The following is a 20714-nucleotide window of genomic DNA, read 5'->3' on the forward strand; positions in this document are numbered from 1 at the left end:
TCAACTGATCAGGCAACGTATCTCCAGAATTTGGTGGATTGCTGCGTAAATATATTTACGTAGAATTAATAGTGAATATAATTCAACGTTTCTTTTTTCGAGACTCGAGGGTGGAGTCAATATGGGAGTCACCTTGAGGTGTCGCTGTGGCATAAACATTAAATTACACAAAGTAGAAGAAGTAGTCAGTCCCAACATTTTTTTTTTTCAATTAAGCTATGTAGTCGCTAGTCATTAGTCAATAAAGTAGTATGTTAATGATTTTAGGGACATGCCTTTGCTCACTCAAAATATACGAGTGGATCGTATAACTTCGACCGCAGAGCTCTTCGACAAATATCCACAATTACAGGTTGGTTTGCACAGTTTGGCTAAAGTTAGCAGTCACCACCAAACAACAAGAACATTGTTTCTTACAATAACCTCTACTCTTTGGTAGATTGTTACCTGTATATATATATACGTTTATCATAATCGGACTATTGATTGGTGTCATGCACATTGCATTAACCTAAACGGTGTGAAATGTGGTTGAGATGATGTAATCATGGAAAAACAGCGTGATGTTTAGTGATTTAGATTACTTTAGTGAATTTTCTTCGGTCTGTAATATTGCTAGTCTACCTACATAATGTAATAAAACTATGATCGTCCCATACTAAGGGTTTATGTAGAGTGCCTTTTACTAGTGTGATGTACTTTGTCATATCATTTTGAAGGTTAAATATGTTTGTTTTATGTCACAGGAAAATGCTAAAGCCTTTCGTTCCCAGCCGCTCACAGATGTTGATCCTAAGTGCCTCCTGTATGTCCAACAAAGAGAGTTTGCTGCAACGACACCAGCAGATAGTAAGGGGGGAAAATATTACCCATCAAATTGTTTTAGTATATATACAGCATTATCTATTAATGGATCTACCAGAGTCTTATATGAGCCAGCCAACAAAAACATCACTGATAAAAACGTAAAAAGCTAATAATGTTAGCACTGCAGTGTAGTAGATAGAAACCACTTCACCAACAATGGTTTCAGTGTAATGTTGAAAGCACCACACACATAGTTAAAATTGTTGTTACGCCTCTGAAGAAATAACTTTAAACTGAAAAAAAGTAATAATAAATTAAAATGTAATGAATATTAATAAATGGAAATTGCCATATAATTTAGTCCGATTAAGCTTTGTTCGATTGAAGTTATTACTGTTTTCTTATTTCAATAACAGAGGGGTACCAACACTTTTGTCCATGTAATTGTATATGTTTTGTGAGCCAGACTCCATGATAGCAGCCCGAATGGAAATTTTGATTATACATGAGTCTTATCTACTGTGCCAGATAACGTGTCAGTGATTGGATCTGAGGATGCCACCACCTGCCATTTGGTTGTGCTGCGACATACAGGTAAAACCTGTTTACTGGATTTCTCACTTGTGTCTTTTTTTTAAAATCACGTTTCTCGTTGTTAGGAAGTGGAGCTTCTTGCCTTGCACACTGTGATGGTTCCAACACTTACGCTGAAGTTCCCCTTCTTCTCAAATCAGTCACATCACTGAGTACCTGCTGTAATGAGGGCAGGTATGAAATGAACATGCAGTACAATTCATAATTCATTTACTTAATCAACCTCTGAATTTCTCCAAGTAGACTTGAACTCCATCTTGTTGGTGGATTCAAGGATGACGCGATGACATCCCATCAACTCAGCCTTAACATACTGGGTATTGTCGAATTCACTTAGCTGATGTTGTCCTGCTAAATAATAACAGAACGATGCTGAACTTAAAGGTCTCTTACAGCAGCCTTCCAGCAACTACAAGATGATATCCATCTGCAAACGTGTTGCGTCACAGGTAACCTAATGTGCCGATTAAATATTGTCCACAAAATGTCATCATTCCTGTCTAATCCATTCATTTCTGCTTTTTTCCCCTCCTCAGAAATGAACGATGTCGTCGTCAATGGTGTTCATAAACCTGCAGTTTATGGTGTTGGTATGTCAGTGTTTCCCACACCATGTTAATACTTAGGCGGGCCACCCAAGTAAATTGGCCATCACCCAAGAAGTTTTCCAGAAAATCTTTTAAAAATATATTTTAAAATAAAAAATAACGTGTCACGACAGGATATACCGCATGCAACTTTAGTTCACCGTCACTCACTTGTGGATCGTGAGGCTAGAGGAGACGTGGTAACAGGACTGAGACAGACAACCCCCCCGCAGGGGTCCACCCACCCAAGTAGATTTCAAATCATCAAAACATAATGTGTATGCTATCCAACAAGTGGTGATGTTTTAAATGCATTATGCTACATCTTTTGCCTTAATTATTATTATTATGTGTTTTTAAGGTGTAAATGTTAAAACAGGCAAAGTGTTCCCTGCTACTTTTCCTTGTAAAGGACCAGCAGAGGATTTGCGGTCAGCACGCACCTTCACGGGGGGACAGGTACCTGTAGCTTATTAATTCACCAAATCAAGAAACTTTTAGATAGTATATGTGAAATGTTTGTTTTGGTGTCACTGACAAAAGATCAACTGAATCATGTTTTTAATGTTGTACAGATGGTTGACATTTATGACTCCAGTCGAGGACTTGTAAAAGTCGGCCCTTGCAAGTGGTCTCCTAATCTGGAAATTGCCTTTTGGTTGTCACAAGAGGATGCTATCATTTTAAAGGTAAAAAATCTATAAACAGTTGTTATGACCAGCAATGCAAACTGTGTCGAGGGGCCGCCTCCCCGTGTGCATATTAAGTGCTGATTTTTTTTGTGTTTCCCGATTAGTACTTGTCCACATCGCCAAAGGCTGAGCCGCCGCACTTTGTCCACCACATGAAATCCACCATCCAGTTCCTCCTAAAGCACCCAAGCTCTGATGGTCTCTTCCCTGGGGGTCAGCCACAGCTCTATCACAGGATTGAAAGCGGCGACTGGGAGAGGGTTGCCGCTCAAGTTGATTCGTGATTGATTCTTTTTGGCCATCCAATCACCATCTGCTTTTCTCATTGTGTCTTAAACTGTACCATAAGTCTATCAAATCGCTGTCATGACTCATCTGGCTGGCCCAGTAGAGAAGTAGACACAAACTGCATTCTGTTATTGTCTGCAGAAGGTATGTTTCTAACACTTGTGAGCTGATGTAAAACCTGCACCTTCCTTCTTCTGTGTCATGTGAATGGCCCTCTAATATATGCCTCATTATTTTCTTTTCACACACATTTGTGTTGCTAGTGCAGCTTGATTTAACAAAACATCACTACTCATAACACAATTATAAACACCTTAAACATGCTTTGTAGCATAAATGTCTTCAACCACCTCTTATCAAGAAGATGCTGACTCAGTATCAGTGATTGGGATGTTTTCAACCATTTTTATATTCCTTAAGAAATGATACTTTAGATTGTTTTCAATTACCTTATTTATGGATTAAAAACGCGCACACATTTTAGCATAAAGTATAAGTGTAAGAATGGCATTCACTGCCAACCCTCCCAGTTAAAATTCCTATTCGGCATCTATAGCTGGCAAAAGCCATGAATGATTAAAAAGCTAAATAATGGTGTACTAATTAGGGCTTCACGATATTGGAAAAACGTGATATAGTTGTTGAATATAGCGATATCGAGATTGTGATATTTAACATGTACCTAAAGAAATTACATTTGTTATATAATGAAAGAATTAACCCTTTTTTCATGCGCTGAAATACGCAAGCTCAATGTGTTAGATATTGTTCAACTTTTGGATGGCGAAACATTAAGTTTGTATCTGACTGATCAAATTCAGATAAAAGCATACAATTCCATATGAAACTTAATGCATGTCTTTGCGATATGCATATTGCATGGGCAAATATTGCTATATCAATATTTTTTCCAGATACATTGTGCATCTCTTGTACTAATTAAATAAATTTAGAGCAACTGTGACATCAACTTTGTGTGGTGGTCTAATTTGTTGTCTATATGTATCATTGTATTATTGTATTAAATGAAGAAACAGCTTTCTTTCATTATAATATATTTGAAAATAAATGCTTAGGATGTATAGTACTTGTAAAACATGACAGCAAATTAGTAACCATGTGAGACTTTAATGAATACACTTTTCTGGTGGTGAGCTAGTGTATGTGTTAAAAAGCCATTCATTTGGGTTAGCAAATAAATTAAATTAAGCAAACTATTAAAACATTTTTAGTCACATACATGAAATGTTAGATTCAATTCCGGCGTGAGAATTTTTTCTGTCAACCATCTGAGATGCTTTAATAACATTTTAAGGCACAGTTGCATCCCCTCATCCGTACATCAATGGTTTGTTTATTAACCCCGCCCAAAAGATGAGCGAGCCAATCAAAATTGAATATGGGCCGGAGCACGCAGATAAACACGCCCCATGAGTACCCACTTCGATGCCATCGCGGACTGCCCAGACGAAGAGTGTCGAAGCGGAGTCACGGACAAGTGCTGTATCTCGTCAAAGGCTGAACATTTATCTATATGCTTAACCGAACATACAATTTGTTCGTATTGTGAGTGTTTTCCGTCGGAAATATTCCGTTATTTTGATGCCGGAAGCTTATTGGATATGACGCACGTCGTCTTGTCATGGCTGAATATTAACATTCATTGAACGGCATGTTGTGAGGAAAGTCATTTCCCTCCACGATGCAAGTTAATTGTGTAGCCGTCTGTACTGTTGTTATATAACATCGTGCGTGTTCTATTTAAGGCTCCAATAATGATAAAGGCGTTTGTCCGTCGGTTCCCCTGGGTCACCAATGTTACGTTGTACGGTTGCCTGTTCGCGGGAGGGGACTTTGTCCACCAGTGGTTTTCTCACCCGGACCAAATGGATTGGAAGCATACGCGGAATGTCGCCGTGGTGGCGTTCAGTTTCCACGGCAACTTCAATTTCTTCTGGATGCGCTTTCTGGAGCGCCGATTCCCAGGGAATTCCGCCGGGATGGTGATGAAGAAGCTGCTCCTGGATCAGACCACGGCTGCGCCCTTGGCCACAAGCGCCTTCTACACAGGTCGGTTAATGGCTAACTTGCTAATGGACCACTTATTTGACTGCTTGCAACCCGATCCCGATCTGCACTGTTGTTGTGTAAAGGTCGACAATTGTTTTTTGACCGGGTAGTATTCACAGTTTGCTACATGTTTCTTCCAATATAGGTTTTTGTTTTCCCTCTCAAAACTCCACACACAGCACCCCATAATGACAATGTGGAGAACGTTGTTAAGATTTTTATATTAATGAAGCAAGGAAGCTCAAAACTCATGAGGAAAAAAAAAAAGTTGTTTGGAATGTCAAATGTCATGTTCGCAGGACAACGCAACAGTGGCCTCAGGACAATTATGTAAAAGGTGCGTTAATGAAGTATATATGTTCCCTTTGTCAGTTTGATTGTGTGGTGTCCTTTGTGTTCATTGTTCAACAGGTGTCAGTTTCTTAGAGGGTAAGGATGATATTATGGAAGACTGGAGGGACAAATTCCTGAACACTTACAAGGTGAGTAGAACAAACAAATTACAAATGTTGTAATCATTCAGTTCGTAATAAAATTGCTGCTGTTTGCTTTTTTTAAATTTCATCTTTGATTGTCATCAATGGATGGTTCATTTGGTGTTATTTCTCTTTTCAGACCGGGCTCATGTTCTGGCCCTTCATGCAGGTACATTTTCAATCTCCTATAGCATTTGACTCTTGGCCGTTAGTGGCAATATATGACTAAGAAAAGTGAATGCTTTACAGCCCCGAGTTACATCTCTCAATGATTGATATTCAAATTAGTCAGTCACAGTGTTTGACTGGAAACAAACAAACCTAACAGACGAATGGAAGTGGCAATTAACTCATTCACTGCCATTGACGGCTATAGACGTCAAACATTTATTTGAACTATTTCTATTAGTTTAAATTTTTTTTTCCACTTTGGTTAACCAGAGTATGAAAACCTAGAAAAAAATATTGTACATTTAGAACAGATATAACATTTTTGATTAATTGTAAGTTAACTAGTGAAGTTATGCGATTAATTACGAAAAATTTAAATCGCCTGACGCCCGTAATTTGTAATAATCTTTTCTTTATTTTTTTTTAAGTAATTAAAACAAATTGTTTTTGAACATTTTCAATAATCTTTTCTTTTTTTCTTTAAAAAAAAAAAGAAAGAAAAGATTATTAAAAATTAGGGGCGTCAGGCAATTTAAATTTTAATCATAATTAATCGCATTACTTCACTAGTTAACTCACAATTAATCACACATTTGATATCTGTTCTAAATGTACAATATAAAAAATTATAGGTTTTCATACTCTTGTTAACAAAAGTGGGAAATTTTTTTAAACTAATAGAAATAGTTCAAATGAATTTTTGACGTCTATAGCCGTCAATGGCAGCGAATGAGTTAATTCTGTTCTAACAGATTTACTCACCCTTTCCTTGTTGAATTTGAACAGCGAGAGGCGCTTCGTGCATTTTTATTTGTTAAAGATGTTTGCGCTGCCCCCCCTCCCTAAGACGAGACGGAAGACGACATTTTTATCCGTTGCGTTGATTGGTCAAAACAATCAGCTTCCTTTCTACCGAGTGAAGTCCCAGATTGATAATGTGAAAAACTCCCTTGAGTGAATCAGTTATCAATCTGGCTGGCGAGGTTACATTTTAGTTTATTTTTGAACATTTTCTTTTTTTTCTTTAAAAAAATATAATACATTTTCTGACTTTTTGAGCAATTCCCAAAATATTTTATGGTAATTTTCTGTCTTTCTTTTGTTTTAGACATTTTAGGTTATGTTTTGAACATTTTCTTTTCTGTCTTTTTTTTTTCTTTAAAAAAATATAATACATTTTCTGACTTTTTGGGCAATTCCCAAAATATTTTATGGTAATTTTCTGTCTTTTTTTTGCTTTGGACATTTTAGGTTACGTTTTGAACATTTTATTTTTTGCCTTTAAAAAAATAATAATAATAATTTGACATTTTTGGCAATTTCATGGACATCTTATGGTCAATTTCTGCTTTTCCTCTTCCTTTTTAGACATTTATGATCACTTTTTGGACTTTTTAAGGTAGTTCAAAAAATATTTTTCATCTTCTGACAACTTAAAAATTTGGACTAACATTTTTGGGAATATTTAATTCATAATTTCTTTTTATCTAAATCATTAATTGATTTTAAGAATATTTTATCTAAAAAATCTTTTTTTTTTAAAATAAAAAAACTATTAATTTCTCCTATAAAAAAAATTGACACAGGAAGGGGACTAAAGAGCCACATGTGGCAGACCCCTAAGTTGTTCCAATATTTAACCAATGAACACATATTGAAAACTAAAATCCTTCAGGAAAAATTCAAGAGTCTGTACTTTGTATGTATAATGATACAATAGTAGAAAAAAAAATCTCTTTTTGTCTTCCACAGTTTGCAAACTTTGCCTTGGTGCCTCCATACGTGCGGACAACCTTCAGTGGCTGCTGTGCCTTCATTTGGGCCACTTTCTTGTGTTTCTCGCGTCAGAGCGGCGACGGCACCGCCGGCGCTGCTCTCAAGTGGATGTTCCCTTCCAAAGGGGACGGAGCAGAGAAGGCAGACAGTAATGTGAAAAGTCAGGCGCTTGCTTCTCAAGAGCCAGCGCTTAGTCCTTCAGCCAAACAGAAGTGAACCGCACACGAGAAGAAGGTCACGAAGGAGAAAGAGCAGCTCAGGAATCACTCAGGACTCAACGGTGGTCGAAAATTGCCAAGGTCATCCTGGTTTGTAAGCTTATCAGCTGCAATATAAGGTGGGCAATTAGAAAGAATTCAACATAAAGTGTCAATAGAAAAGCACTTTTACAATAATTAATACAATAATCTTTAAAAGTCAGCAGTCTTGTAACAACTTCTGTGTAGTATTTCATATCGTGAATGTATGATCAGAAGGTGCTCCTCAATACTGTTTTAACGACAGGAGGTCCTTTTTCATTTTCTTCCAGAGCAAAGTTAACATCTCGTTTTGACACTCACTCACGTTTCTTCTCCCGAGAGGCCTGAATCAAAACCTAGGTCAATTTCGTGGCTGATATTTAAAAACGTGTTTGCTATATTTTTAGTTTTGACTGACACATTCCCAGTACGTTTGAACGTACTTGCAAATATATTTAAAAGTATTATAAAATATGTTGAAACATATTTGTAGGCTAAATGCAAAAAAATTAGCATTTTCCCCCAATAATGCCATGTTGTATTTACTTGATGCTATTTTTTATCATTTGGGCCTGCATTATACCAATACATTCATAAATTAAGTACATAAACATTGCTTATCCATAATTTTTTTATGATTTATTATATTGTCTGCATTGCATGATTTCTGTTTGGCATTTTCCCCATAATGCTGTAAACATAATTTATTCCGAATTGTTATTTATTATTATGTCTGCAGTGCCTCTTTTCCCATAATGTCACAGGGTAAATCACTCATGAAGTCATGTGACACTAATCACATAGTCAGTAGTTCCATTTTGTGCGCATCAAAACAACCAGATCATGTTTATGACAAGCGTTAGCATTTACTACATACATTTATTAATCTTCTGAACTTGAAGTTCAGTTATTGAATATGCAACTCGCGGTAGCTCCACTTCTCAACTGTAGGGGGAGCCCATAAAACAAGCTGGTGATGTGACCCTCTTTTGTTGTTGTTGCTCTTAGCAGCTAAAGCCGTCATGACAGAAATGTGAATTTGTTGAGCTACTGAAAATGAAAACTTGGAAATGTGAATCTGGGTTAAAATGGTTGGTGCTAATATCACTTTGCATTACAAGCTGCTACTGGCACACAATATCATCTACACCTTATAAGAAAAACGTTACCTGGGGGTGTTTCAAGGTACGAATACAAATACGACTACAATATATATTGGATTTAAAAAGTCTACACACCCATGTTCAAATGGCAGGTTTTTGCGATTTAGAAAAATGGGCCTGGTAAATCATTGAAAAAAGTTTTTCTACCATTAATATGAACAGCTGAGATATGCACAAGTGTGCAAATTAATCATTCACGTGGAAACTCGCTTTTAATGGCAGTCAGCACCGGGGTTAGAATAGTTTGGGATCTTTATTTTATTTTTTTGATTGTAGTTTTTTTTTGATTAGGTGGGAATTATAATTGATGATAGAGGAAACATTTTTGATTTTTTTAATCTTTGACTTTAAAAAAATAATAATTGTTGTACATTTTTACATTACAAAAAAAAACATTTAAGCAGGAGTGTATAGACTTTTATTATGCACTGTTTGTACTTTGGGGCATGTTTACATTTATCACAACCAAGTATCAGATACATTTAGACAATATGATAAGGATCATATGCAGGGTATGCATAACATACATACACACATTTATATGTAAACATACTGTACGTATATACTGTACATACATAAATACACATACTGTACCTATAAATGCATCTACTACTACTTGAATGAGCAAAAACGACGCTCCTTTCTTTCTGCATGATAGGAATGTAACAATATCATCTTTACACCATGTCCTCACTTAACCACCTTCATGTGTTCATTTCATGGAACATGCCTCCACATTGTTTTCATCGCATGCTGTATGTTGTCATTGAGACATCTTCATGTGTACAAACATTAGTGACCACTATCAGTATACTGTATGTAAACGTTTGTTTGTGTATCAAATGTTAAACCTCTGCCAAAGACAGCTTTTTGGGCAAGAATTGTTGCACTCGGGTGTCTACAATCATATCACAGGAAGAGGGTGTGAAAGAGTGCTTTTAGTATCCTTAATATAGTTATATTTATTTGATTTGATTTGTCTCATTGACATGAAGGAAAAGCTGTAATGTTAATTTCATATATATTAATCCTGAGCTCTTTTATCAGACACCTTTCAACTGTACTGGAATTTATACATTCTTTGTAGTATTTTTTTAAATGATAGAATTGTTGTGTGCTAATGTCTAATACCTAAAGTCAAATTACTGTATTTGTTTTATTAGCGTTTTGTGTACGCCGTGCTGGCCGGTGAAACTACATGCTGCATTGATTTTGATACTACAAAGACAATTTTTGATCAGTAATGTAGTCTTTTATCATATTTGACACTAAAGTTATTGTGACTGTGATAGATAAATAATATATATTAAAGAATACATACAACATACTACTGTGGTGTGAGTCTTTTATGTCGGTATTGTATTTTGCAGAAATCATTTTGTCCTTAAGTGACCTTTGTATTAACAGTTACATACTTCCTAGCCACAACATTAGGATATACTCGTACATTGAGATGCATAATAGAGGAGCTGTGTAAACCTTACAGCATCATATTGAGATGTGCTTATAAAATACTGGCATGATTACCTCATTTTTAAACGTCAAATATTCCATTCAGACATTTTCTATAGTGCTTGTCTTCATTAGGGTCAGCTGGAGCCTAGAACAGCTGACTTGGGCGAGATGGGCACACCTTGGACGAGTTGGCAGCCATTTTGCAGGGCACAAACAAACATTCACACACACATCTTTTGAGAATTCAGTCTTCAATAAACCAAACATGGGTTAGGGTTGAATGAAAAGGATTTACAAATCACCATGTTGTTTTTATTTACATTTCTTTTTTTTTATGACAATCACAATGTCCCATCACTGGCGGCTACCTGGTGCCCAACTTGGTGCCCGTGGTGACTTGAAAAGTTCTCCTGTTAAAGCTATAGCAAATGGAAGTTTAAATCATTGAAGTGAAGCATTTTAAATAGAATGAAGGAAATCAACATTTAAAGGCAAAGCTGCCACCAGAACTTATGGTATATTCAATGAGCATATACGTCTTGATTTTTTAGCCTGTAAAAACACTCAATTGGAAATTATTATTATTATTATTTTTTACGATTTATAGGTTATTTGCAATTTTATATGTATTTGTGTAGCATTTATTTGTTCGAGCTGCGGTTGTTTTCGAAAGAAAAAAGTAGAGATCGGCATCATCTCGGAGCCGGTGGGTGTCTCCTGCTTTTTCCATTTCCTCGTCAGCACTACTACGCATGCGCCCCGCATCCCCTCCATCCGCACGTCGAGGGACCGAGGAGCCCGAATAAAGATGCTTGGCATCTCAGGCTCAGCCGGCTGAAAATCCATTAGACTAACGTAAGAAGCGTACATTATAGGGAGCTCTCTGTGCGAACATGGAAATGAAGAAGTCTTTTTCTGACACGGAGCGGACACTCCGGAGCTACGGCGCCGTGTCGCAAACGGCGTGGACGACGGACAAAGGTGAGCACTGAGCAGCATCCCGGGGGAAATGCAGTCGTGGAGGTCGACGCGCATGCAGACTGAGCTGAAAGTCCGACCTGTCGTTCGAAGACAGCGACAATGCGTTGTTCTAGATTGCAATGTGCCTTCGTGCCTGATTAAGGCCCATTCATTCGCCTGCACGCTGACATGCGCAATTTGGACATCCGATTTTATTCTTTTTATCGTATGGAAGGTCCGGATTTCACATTTAAAGAACGCAAAGTAAGTTTAAAGATTGAGACTTCACATTGTTAAAAATAAATAAGAAAATGCGAATCATTAAACATAAAAAAGATTGTTTATATTTATTTTCACATCTAGTCCAACAGAGTAGCATTTTGGTTTCATTAATATTAGCTTGAGATTTATTCAACAGTTTAACTATAGAAAAATACAATTGTGTAGTACGTGTGGACAAAAATATTTTAATAAAAGTAGTTTTGTATTTGTTTGCATGATATCAAGTCTAAGCTCTCTCTCTCTCTCTTTCCATGATAGTAAATAACTAATGACAACTTCAGCCTTACAGGCAATAATTAAATCCTGATCACTTAATCATTTGTAGCTATGAGTTATTATATTTCAATTGCATACCATTTTATTTATTACTAATTACTCAAATGACGCAAGTGATGACATCGTCTGAGATATTCCCCACTGAGGAGAAATCATCACGAGGGAGCACGGTGTGAACTTCGGATATGAGGAAAACAAAAGACGCAGCTATATTTGTAACAATAATCTAAACTAGGTTTTCATCTCTGTGTACATACACAAACGAAAGTGGGGGTGAAACAGAAGCGCAGCCCCCCCTCCCTGAAGGACTCCTTCAGGGAGATGGGAGTGCAGTCCGTAGTGTGTATGTGTGTACATTGTGACTGCAGGATGTGTCATCAGCTGGATGCCATGCAGATGCTGACATTCACCTGTCGCGGAGACCCCCCCCCCCCCCCCCCCCCCCTGCATGCTGCCGACCTGGGATGTATTAATTAGGAGCAAGCAGAGATCGACTCACATGTCAAACTCGCTATTAGTGTGAATCTCGAAAGTGGCGACGCAGGTCATTCCTTGTTTTCTAGGGGTGAGAAGAGTCAGTTGCTGATTTGGAGTGTTGTCTTTTGAAAAGTCCATTCAGCTCAGTGTACAAAAATGTGGGAAAAGGACGAGCCTAAAAGCACTCGGGTTTGTTTTGCATTGTGCTGCTTGCTGGCCACTGTAGAAACTTTGATCTGCTTTCAATATTGGCAAGGGAACAAACAAGCCCTCGTTTTGCTTGTGGTGAGTCAGCTCCGCAAACACACTGACTGCAGTTTGGGTCTCTGCAGGAACTCCAGCCTTCTCACTGAAACATCTTCGATAGCACATGTAGGGTAACAAGTATCAGTGCCCACATGCATGTTTTGATGCTCCTTTCATTCATTCATAAAAAAAATGTTTATGTCAATATTATGCAAAAATATATATTATTGCATAAACTTAAACAAATATATTATCAAAGGTCTAGTAATCGGTAAATATATTACGCGGCTGTATAGTCTCACCTTACTAGAGCTGCCATCTTCCTGCTACGGCTGCCCAAACAATTCCCACTAGCCACTCGTTAGCTACTCTGGCTAATTCCGGCTGGCTCGGTCTTTCGGCTTCACGACGGCTGCCAAGTCGCTGTCGCTTGCTGAGATGCTCGTTTGCTCGCGCAAAATGGTGGTAGGCTTGTGAAATGTGGTCTGAGCCACCGTAGTATGCATGCCTCCTGCTAAATGCTATTCTTTAACCACTCGATGGCGCTAAGGGCTACACACTAGGGATTTAAGGTTGTCGTCATTAAAATCAAGACAAGATAGCAAGGTATTGTTTAGTAGCCAGTCGTGGTTGTTAAATCTCGCGGTCTAAAAATCTCACCAAATAAATCCTCACTTTCATGCATCAACACTTCAGCAGAACGTTTTATTTCCCGTTTGCCTTTCCCAGGTCACTCTGACGTGTCCATGGCCGAGAGCACCATGTGTCCAGAGGAGATCGAGGTGGAGATGGCTCGGATCCAGCGCCTCAGGGAGGTCCTAGTGCGTCGGGAGTCTGAGCTGCGCTTCATGTAAGCTGCAAAATGTCTTCTTTTATTTTTAGAAGACCAGATAGAGGGGGAACATGTCCAAGATCTAATCACACTAAGGTCACAAGAATGCCAGCAGCTGTCATCGGATGCTGGATGAAGCCTGTCGCCGTTTGCACACGATACATTTTCATAATCAGTCTCTCTGTAGAGCACAATGTTGTTGTTTTTTAATGACATTTTTTTTGTCATTCTATTAGATAAGTATCGATTCTGAACTGCTCCAGATGTGGTACAGCTGTGTGTTAGATTGCGGTTTCGTATAGTACTGATTGTATCTATAAATGGGATGTGATAGTGCTGGTAATAAGAAGTGGATTATGTCAGGGAAGTCCCTCGTACCTGCCCTTCGCAGTTGATTATACGCTTTCCATAATGAATTAACACAGAAGGATTACAGTTAGGCCTATTGATTTACCACGGTCAATTATTTCAACAGTTGCTTCTCTGTGTTACAGTTCGGAGCCTGCTGCATTTTTCCTTGATCGAGCCACTCACTATTTCCTTCGCGTACTTAAAATAAATAAATAAATAAAAAACAGATCACATCGCAAAAAATAAAAAGCTTTTCCGATCTTACGTCACAAGTCCAAATGGTGGTTTTACTCCAGGAAACGAGCTCTCCCCTCACTGACAAGCGTTGGATTTTGAAATATTGTAATTTAATTTGTGAGGATTATTTTTGATTTCACTGCGATAATCTGCCTGCAGAGGCACAATTGCGATATGAACATCAATTGGATGTCATTTTGTCTAACGTTCGATGAATGTCCTTAAACAGCCAAGAGGCACTTTTACAAAATGAAGGACTCAAAACCGCCTATGTCTACAATAATTTAGTCCTGAGGTCATCAGAATATTTTACTTTAAGCTAACAATTTCAAAATTGTCCCATGGAAAATTAAAATGTGCAACGTTCGCTAGCACGGACGTGTGGTGGTTTGATCTTGGGTCGAGGGTTAGCCTGGCCAGCGAAGTTTAGGACATTTGTATCCAAAATGTTAGTAATTTGGACAATCAGTGTGATATTTTTGCCTATTTTTATTTAGTAAACATTTATGTTGGCCTAATGCATTCCTGTTGCTAAGGGAAAAAAAATAGGTTAGCGTATCTCCGAGGAGAGCGGAGGGGGCTTTACTCCATTTATAGAGATAACGATGCAAGATTGTTAACGGTTAAAATCAATAGAAAACAAACATTTTAAAAAGATTTTTGTTGCTTGTGTGCACTGAGAGATGGCCTCACATGACACCAAGTGACTTTGCGGAGCATTCAAGTAGCCAGCAAAAGCCTAATTTGGCTGCCGCCATGTAGTTCATCTCTCTTTGTGCCAGCCTGCATTTGACTCCAGCTGCCACATAAACACGAGGACGCGTGTAAAAAGTGGCGCTCAGAGAGCAGACGCTTCTGGAATCCACTCATAGCAATGAGACTTCAACATCAGGCTGCGGGCGGGAGGGAGGGAGGCTGCGAATGGAGCAGTATGGGTAAAGGCCGAGAGACGGGAGGATGCTGTGCATGAGTCATCAGGCTGATGTGTCACAGAGAGAATTAAACGTGTGGCAGCCGTCACGGAGAGAGAGAAGTGGGGATGTGCGGCGAGAGGGAATGGGGGGCTGCTGAGGCCCTGAGACGTCAGCACAGTGTGGATTGATCAGTGTCTATATGCCACACAGGCAGACATACCGTCTTCATGACAGGCTCAACAGGCATTTAAGCTCACAAGTCATGTTAATCTGACAAGTCTCACTTCCAGGCAAAAGGAAATAAACACCCTCACAGTCACCATGTCCATGAGAAGTCAGTTTGAATTTTTCCATTTTTTTTGTACTAATAGAGAGCACAGAACCACAATGAATTATAGTAAAAGGTCTTTCTATTATGTATGTACAGTATATTTATGTCGTCAAACCCACAACCTCTGGGTTGGGAGACGACCACTCTACCACTGATGCACGCCACCCCCCCCCTGCGATTGTCTGTTGACTGGTCCCGGGTGGCCCAAAAAGTCAGTCAAATGAGGGCAAGTGGGATTAGATCATGGATGTATATACTGTACATACCAGTGTTGCCACAGTTACCTTGAAAGTAACTTGGTTACTTTACCGATTACTCACTGTAAAAAGTTACTTGTTACTATAGTGATTACTTGCTTTAAAAAGTAAGGATAGATATATAATAGTTTTGCTAGTTATCTTGAAAAGTAACAGTTACTTTACTGATTACTCGCTGTAAAAAGGAGGTTACTTTGTTGATTAGTTGTTTTAAAAAGTAAGGATGGATATACTGTACATACCAGTATTGCCAGTTACCTTAAAAAGTAACTCAGTTACTTTTACTGATTACTTGCTTTAAAAAGTAAGGAAAAGGACAAAAGTGTTTTAACACCCAGTTACTTATAGTTAATTCAGATTCATATAAAAGCAATGTCTATATCACTACACTTTCACAAAATTTGCCATAGCAAGAATCTTCCTATTATGTAGTACAGTGTTTTCTCATACCATATATATTGTCAATAGGTGTATAATTTGTAATTCTAATCAAATAAGATATTCAATTTATATGTCTATATTTGCTCTTTAATGTGATGAAACGTCTCCTTTTCTTATAGGATGGACGACATCCAGCTGTGCAAAGACATCATGAGCTTAAAGCAGGAGTTGAGACAGATTGTCGCAGTACCAGGTACACCTCGAGCCCGAACCAATGCACGCACACACAATCAAACCAGAGAGGAAAAGAATGACAGTTTTCAGCATCGACTACGTGTGCATGCGTCACAGTGATATATAAATAGGACATACGCGGGATGGGTGTGAGTGACGCAAGCGAGAGAGCATCTTTTAACGCCAAAGCACAAGTTGAGCTGCTTGGTGTTGATTGCGCTGCTGCTTGAACGCAACACAAATTAGACGTCAGCTGCACCTCATTCACCGACACCATTAGGCCTACCTGTATGGTCTAATCAGCTCTAATAAGAGTTGACGCCCGGACACCCCGTGGCGGGAACTCATTTCAGCTGGTTGTATCTTGTTCTTTCGGTCATGACCCACAGCTTGTGACGTAAGGTGAGGGTAGAAACGTAGCTCGACAAGTAAATCAAGAGCTTCACCTTCCGGTTCAACTCCCTCTTCACAACGACGGACCCATTGAGAATCCGCATCACTGCAGACGCTGCATCGATGCGCCTGTCAATCTCCCGCTCCATCCTCCCCTCACTCGTGAACAAGACCCCGAGGTACTTCGACTCCTCCGCCTCGGGCAGGATCTCATCCCCCTGACTTGGACAGGGCACTCTACCATTTTCCAACTGAGGACCATGGTCTCAGATTTGGAGGTGCCGGTTTTCGTCCGAATCGCTTCACACGCGGCTGCAAAACGCTCCAGCGAGAGTTAAGAGATCGCGGTTTGATGAAGTCAACAATACCACATCATCTGCAAAAAGCAGAGATGCCATGGCTACACCTAGAAATTCTGCCCGTCAAGGTTATGAACAGAATCGGCGACAAAGGGCACCCATGGCGGAGTCCAACTTTCACTGGAAATGAATCCGACTAACTGCTGGCAATACGGACCAAACTGATATAGGGACCACCAGCCCATATCAGGGGGTTCAGTACCTCGTACTCCCAAGCCCCCCACCCCCCCCCCCCCGGATTGTAAGTGGTCCCTCTCCAGAGTCTAGTTTCTCCATACCTTTCCGTGCTCCCGAGCAACGTCCAAAGTTAATGACGTAGAGTAGACAATCATCAGCATGGCAAACTTGTAGCAACAGGCTGCTGCAGCGCTTCAGTTTGTTATATAGCTTTTACTTTTAAGGACTTTATCCAGCAGAGAGTCGGAATAATGTCAAGGGAATTGAGACTTGACTTGAACTTGGCTGTAGAGATTTGCGCTTCTCTGTCCATCCATCAGGCACTTCTCATAAGAACTCTAATAACTCCCCAAAGCTACTGAAGAGATTGCAGACCTATGCACACTGGAAGAAAAAGCAGAAAGCCCGGCTTTGGGCACTTGCCTAGTGCTGCTTCACTCCCAAAAGTGGAACTCATCTGGCCTTTCCCAGTTCAATACGATCTCTCTACTTGACGTTGAGGGGAAACTCTTCTGGTCACTAATTACCAGAAGATTAACTATTAACCAACTTACCAATGGCTATTTTACCGCAAGCATACAGAAAGGATGAGTCCCAGGTTACTCTGAATGCCTGAAACAGGAGAGGCAATAATATGCTCTCACCAACCTAGCTAGACCTCACCAAAGCGCCACACCAACTAATCCATAAGGCATTGGAGCACTATGGAGTATCATCAGAGAGCAAGAAGAGATGCAAACTGGGGGTCAGTCAAAGACATTCACGTGCACAGATGCCGACACTGTGGTATTAGTGAAAGAAAATACTGTTTATTTTAAGGATAATTTTACCCCGTCTCAAAGGTCCATGACTCAACTTTAGCTTAAGCCACATACTGTATAACACAAGCCGACTTACTGCATGCATTTCCTGCTCTGCTGACAGGGGAATTTATGCATTGCGATCATTACCCAGCCTCCCCTCTGGCGCCCACCCCCTCCTGATTGTCCCGGCTGCAGGGGCTACACACAGTTGAAAACAGCATAAAAAGCTGATTTTGCACTCATAGCGAGCAGTAGCAGACACACTCACAGCGGCTGCGGAGCAAGGCTAATGCTTTCCATTTCATTTCCATACACATGGAATAATACAAGCCCCAGAGGCTTCATATTAGCATAAGTATGCAAGCTGTAAGGTCACTTAGAGGTCAATTCTGACAATTCTCCATTTCTCTTATTGTAGAGAAAGACAAAAGCAAGAAAGACAAACAGCAAGAGGAGGAACTGATCCTAAAGATCCATAAACTGGTGCAGAAGAGGGACTTCTTGGTGGATGATGCAGAGGTGGAGAGATTAAGGTAGAGCTAAGAGAGGAAATACAAGCATGCACGTGCACTTGAAGTTCAATCAATGGTAATGTTGATATTACTGTGACTCAGGGAACAGGAGGAGGACAAGGAGACGGAAGAGTTCCTCAGGCTGAAACTGATGCCATTGGAAAAGAAGCTCAAAGTCAAACAAAGTGAGTGGAAATATTTGAATGCACAAACATACATATATACAAAAGCTCACAGGAGAAGAAAACACTTCTAAATTGTAAATGTTTTTCTTTCATTGCATATTCAAAACATCAAGATCCTCCAAAGCCCAAAAGACAAATCCCAGAGCCTCCGCCCAACAAACCCTTCATCACTAAACCGGGTGTGGCCATCATTAAGGACTGCTGTGGCGCCACCCAGTGTTCCATCATGTAATTGGCGGAGGGCTTTAATGCCCTCAAAACAAATTCAGCAATCATCATTTCTTGCGAATCAGAGAACCTGTTCAAGCTTAATGTTCCACTCGAAGGTGTTCATTAAGCATATTTGCAATACATGTACAAAATGTCAGGGAGTCCAGTGTTTATGCGCAAGTTGCAACGTAGTTCATCAAGTATAGTAGCTTACAGTAATCCCCTACATATTCACCGGTCAACATTCACAAAACCACCTATTCAGTTTTTAATTTTTTTTTTTTTAACATGGACTCAATCCTCAACTATTTGCTATTATGTCTAAATAGCAAAAATAGTGTACAGTAATAGGGGTCAAAGAAGCATGTCTAATAATAATTATTATTACCAAGGGAAGGTGAGTTTGAAATGTTGTTAAAATGTTTTTGTATTATAGTTCTTATAGTTTTAACTATTACTATAGGAAATTCTTAACATCCCGCAGTAAGGCTCAATTTTTATCCTCTGTGAAAAAGGATTACTGTATTAAGTCTAGATTTGTCAAGGCATTCAATAATTGGCATTTCTATTTACATTTTGTTTTGTTTTAGTGGTAATTAAAATTTAGAATCAAGAAAGCAGGACTACAAGCACAATGTCCATAAAGTGAATTTTATTAAACACTGTACTGGGCTTCTCTGACAATTTTTGTCATTTTGGGTGAGCATATGGTAACATCCTCCATCGGTGTTTATCAAAGAAACAGGATTTATATGCAACTAAAATATTACAAACATTGCATCAAAGTAGGGGGTTAGTCAAGTCAAACTGTTTCTTTGCTAATGATGACTACTTAACATGTTAGGATGATTGTTGTGCTGGTTCTTTTTCTCAGGTGATGAATATTGTTAACTAGCTCCCCCAGTCACTAAAAATTACAAATAGGATTCTTTATTGCAGATCCATGTATGTTTTCCCAACCCTATCCTCAAAATGTGTCAATTATACTTGCAGTAAATGACCGTCCGCCACCTGTAGGTTTACGTATAAGGCTTTATTGGCAAGCTTAATAAATGGTTTTCCTGGACAACACTAACTCATCCATAACTCACAGTTGTAGCAGTGTTTTTACATTGGTGATCAAGTTACCTAAAACTGGTAAGTCAGGTTTTATGTAAGTTTCAATTAAATTTGGATTATTTATTGTCTGTGCAGAAAAATAATAATTTGGTGTTAAATTTGTACTCTTAACTGGCCACACTGACCTTATCATACAGAGAATTATTGATTGTGACAATATACATTACATTGACAGTTATTTCCCTGGTTATTGCTTTCAAGAAGCAGCTCAAGCCTCTGAATTGTTTTTAAGGATGAACACGACATCTGTCATGCGATCTTGTAAATACCAACATTTCCATGTATGTTTGAGTGCAATACGAACATTTGCATAGCTGTTCTTTCTGTTCCTTCTGATAACCATCTGTAGTGCTAGTGAATTCATGAACTTCTTAATGATGAAAATGTAGCAAATATGCAGAAAATAAGATCAAACTACCTGTACATACATGTTGAAATAAACGTCATCTTTCAGGAACCTGCCACGAGATTGCATCTTACTGTCAACCAGCGACGTGCGGTCAGGGCAGGCAAGGTAGGCAAGGTAGGCGCACTGCCTGCCCCAGGCTGAAATGAAAGTTGAAACCGTTTGGCTTTTTCATTTCAGAAAGCCTACACTACCTATAGGTTTAAAAGTGACAACATTTGGTGATTTTCATACCTCAATTAAAAATGACTCATTACTTCATCTGGTCTGCAGGCAAAAATTATCCTCCTGAAGGCACACGGCTACTGTGCTTTTCCCAGCCCTGTGATGTGAGTTAGCGCATGCATACTCAGTTTCCCAGTAGAAAAGTCCTTTACGCAGATTGCTGCGCAGCCTTTTAACGTCGCTGTATTATTCCTATGCGAACGTACATTCGCACAGTGCATTCAAAACA

General features: G+C 39.1%; 3 protein-coding genes across 4 annotated transcripts; all 3 read left to right on the forward strand.

Annotated features, from left to right (window-relative positions):
• Positions 1–156: 156 nt before the first annotated feature.
• On the forward strand, positions 157–3938 carry ntan1 (N-terminal asparagine amidase). Of its 2 annotated transcripts, none has more exons than XM_086084004.1 (10): positions 157–352; positions 747–849; positions 1336–1401; positions 1467–1575; positions 1642–1718; positions 1797–1850; positions 1938–1991; positions 2350–2447; positions 2564–2677; positions 2785–3938. In XM_086084004.1, the coding sequence occupies exons 1-10, from the start codon at positions 272–274 to the stop codon at positions 2962–2964; spliced, it is 936 nt and encodes a 311-aa protein (XP_085940130.1). In that variant the 5' UTR covers positions 157–271; the 3' UTR covers positions 2965–3938. The 2 variants fall into 2 exon arrangements, with proteins under 2 accessions (XP_085940130.1, XP_085940131.1); XM_086084005.1 differs by having other exon boundaries at positions 1645–1718.
• Positions 3939–4415: 477 nt separating this feature from the next.
• Positions 4416–10156, forward strand: LOC147170066 (mpv17-like protein). The gene is made up of 4 exons (XM_086081727.1): positions 4416–5038; positions 5450–5520; positions 5654–5683; positions 7438–10156. Exons 1-4 carry the CDS (start codon positions 4744–4746, stop codon positions 7675–7677), a joined length of 636 nt encoding a protein of 211 aa, XP_085937853.1. The 5' UTR covers positions 4416–4743; the 3' UTR covers positions 7678–10156.
• An 895-nt stretch (positions 10157–11051) lies between these two features.
• On the forward strand, positions 11052–20318 carry bmerb1 (bMERB domain containing 1). The gene is made up of 6 exons (XM_086081728.1): positions 11052–11299; positions 13289–13409; positions 16042–16115; positions 18247–18361; positions 18443–18525; positions 18639–20318. Exons 1-6 carry the CDS (start codon positions 11212–11214, stop codon positions 18755–18757), a joined length of 600 nt encoding a protein of 199 aa, XP_085937854.1. The 5' UTR covers positions 11052–11211; the 3' UTR covers positions 18758–20318.
• Positions 20319–20714: the final 396 nt, after the last annotated feature.

The sequence above is a fragment of the Leptonotus elevatus genome, chromosome 8, assembly GCF_054856555.1.
Source record: "Leptonotus elevatus isolate MCC_2025b chromosome 8, RoL_Lele_1.0, whole genome shotgun sequence".
NCBI lineage: Eukaryota > Metazoa > Chordata > Actinopteri > Syngnathiformes > Syngnathidae > Leptonotus > Leptonotus elevatus.

Coding starts and splice junctions, on each gene's coding strand:
- ntan1 (XM_086084004.1), top strand. CDS start 272: ATGCCTTTGCTCACTCAAAATATACGAGTGGATCGTATAACTTCGACC. Junction 353..746: donor ACAAATATCCACAATTACAG/GTTGGTTTGCAC, acceptor TTTATGTCACAG/GAAAATGCTAAAGCCTTTCG. Junction 1,576..1,641: donor ACCTGCTGTAATGAGGGCAG/GTATGAAATGAA, acceptor AATTTCTCCAAG/TAGACTTGAACTCCATCTTG.
- LOC147170066 (XM_086081727.1), top strand. CDS start 4,744: ATGATAAAGGCGTTTGTCCGTCGGTTCCCCTGGGTCACCAATGTTACG. Junction 5,039..5,449: donor CACAAGCGCCTTCTACACAG/GTCGGTTAATGG, acceptor ATTGTTCAACAG/GTGTCAGTTTCTTAGAGGGT. Junction 5,521..5,653: donor AATTCCTGAACACTTACAAG/GTGAGTAGAACA, acceptor TTCTCTTTTCAG/ACCGGGCTCATGTTCTGGCC.
- bmerb1 (XM_086081728.1), top strand. CDS start 11,212: ATGGAAATGAAGAAGTCTTTTTCTGACACGGAGCGGACACTCCGGAGC. Junction 16,116..18,246: donor ACAGATTGTCGCAGTACCAG/GTACACCTCGAG, acceptor CTCTTATTGTAG/AGAAAGACAAAAGCAAGAAA. Junction 18,526..18,638: donor GAAGCTCAAAGTCAAACAAA/GTGAGTGGAAAT, acceptor CAAAACATCAAG/ATCCTCCAAAGCCCAAAAGA.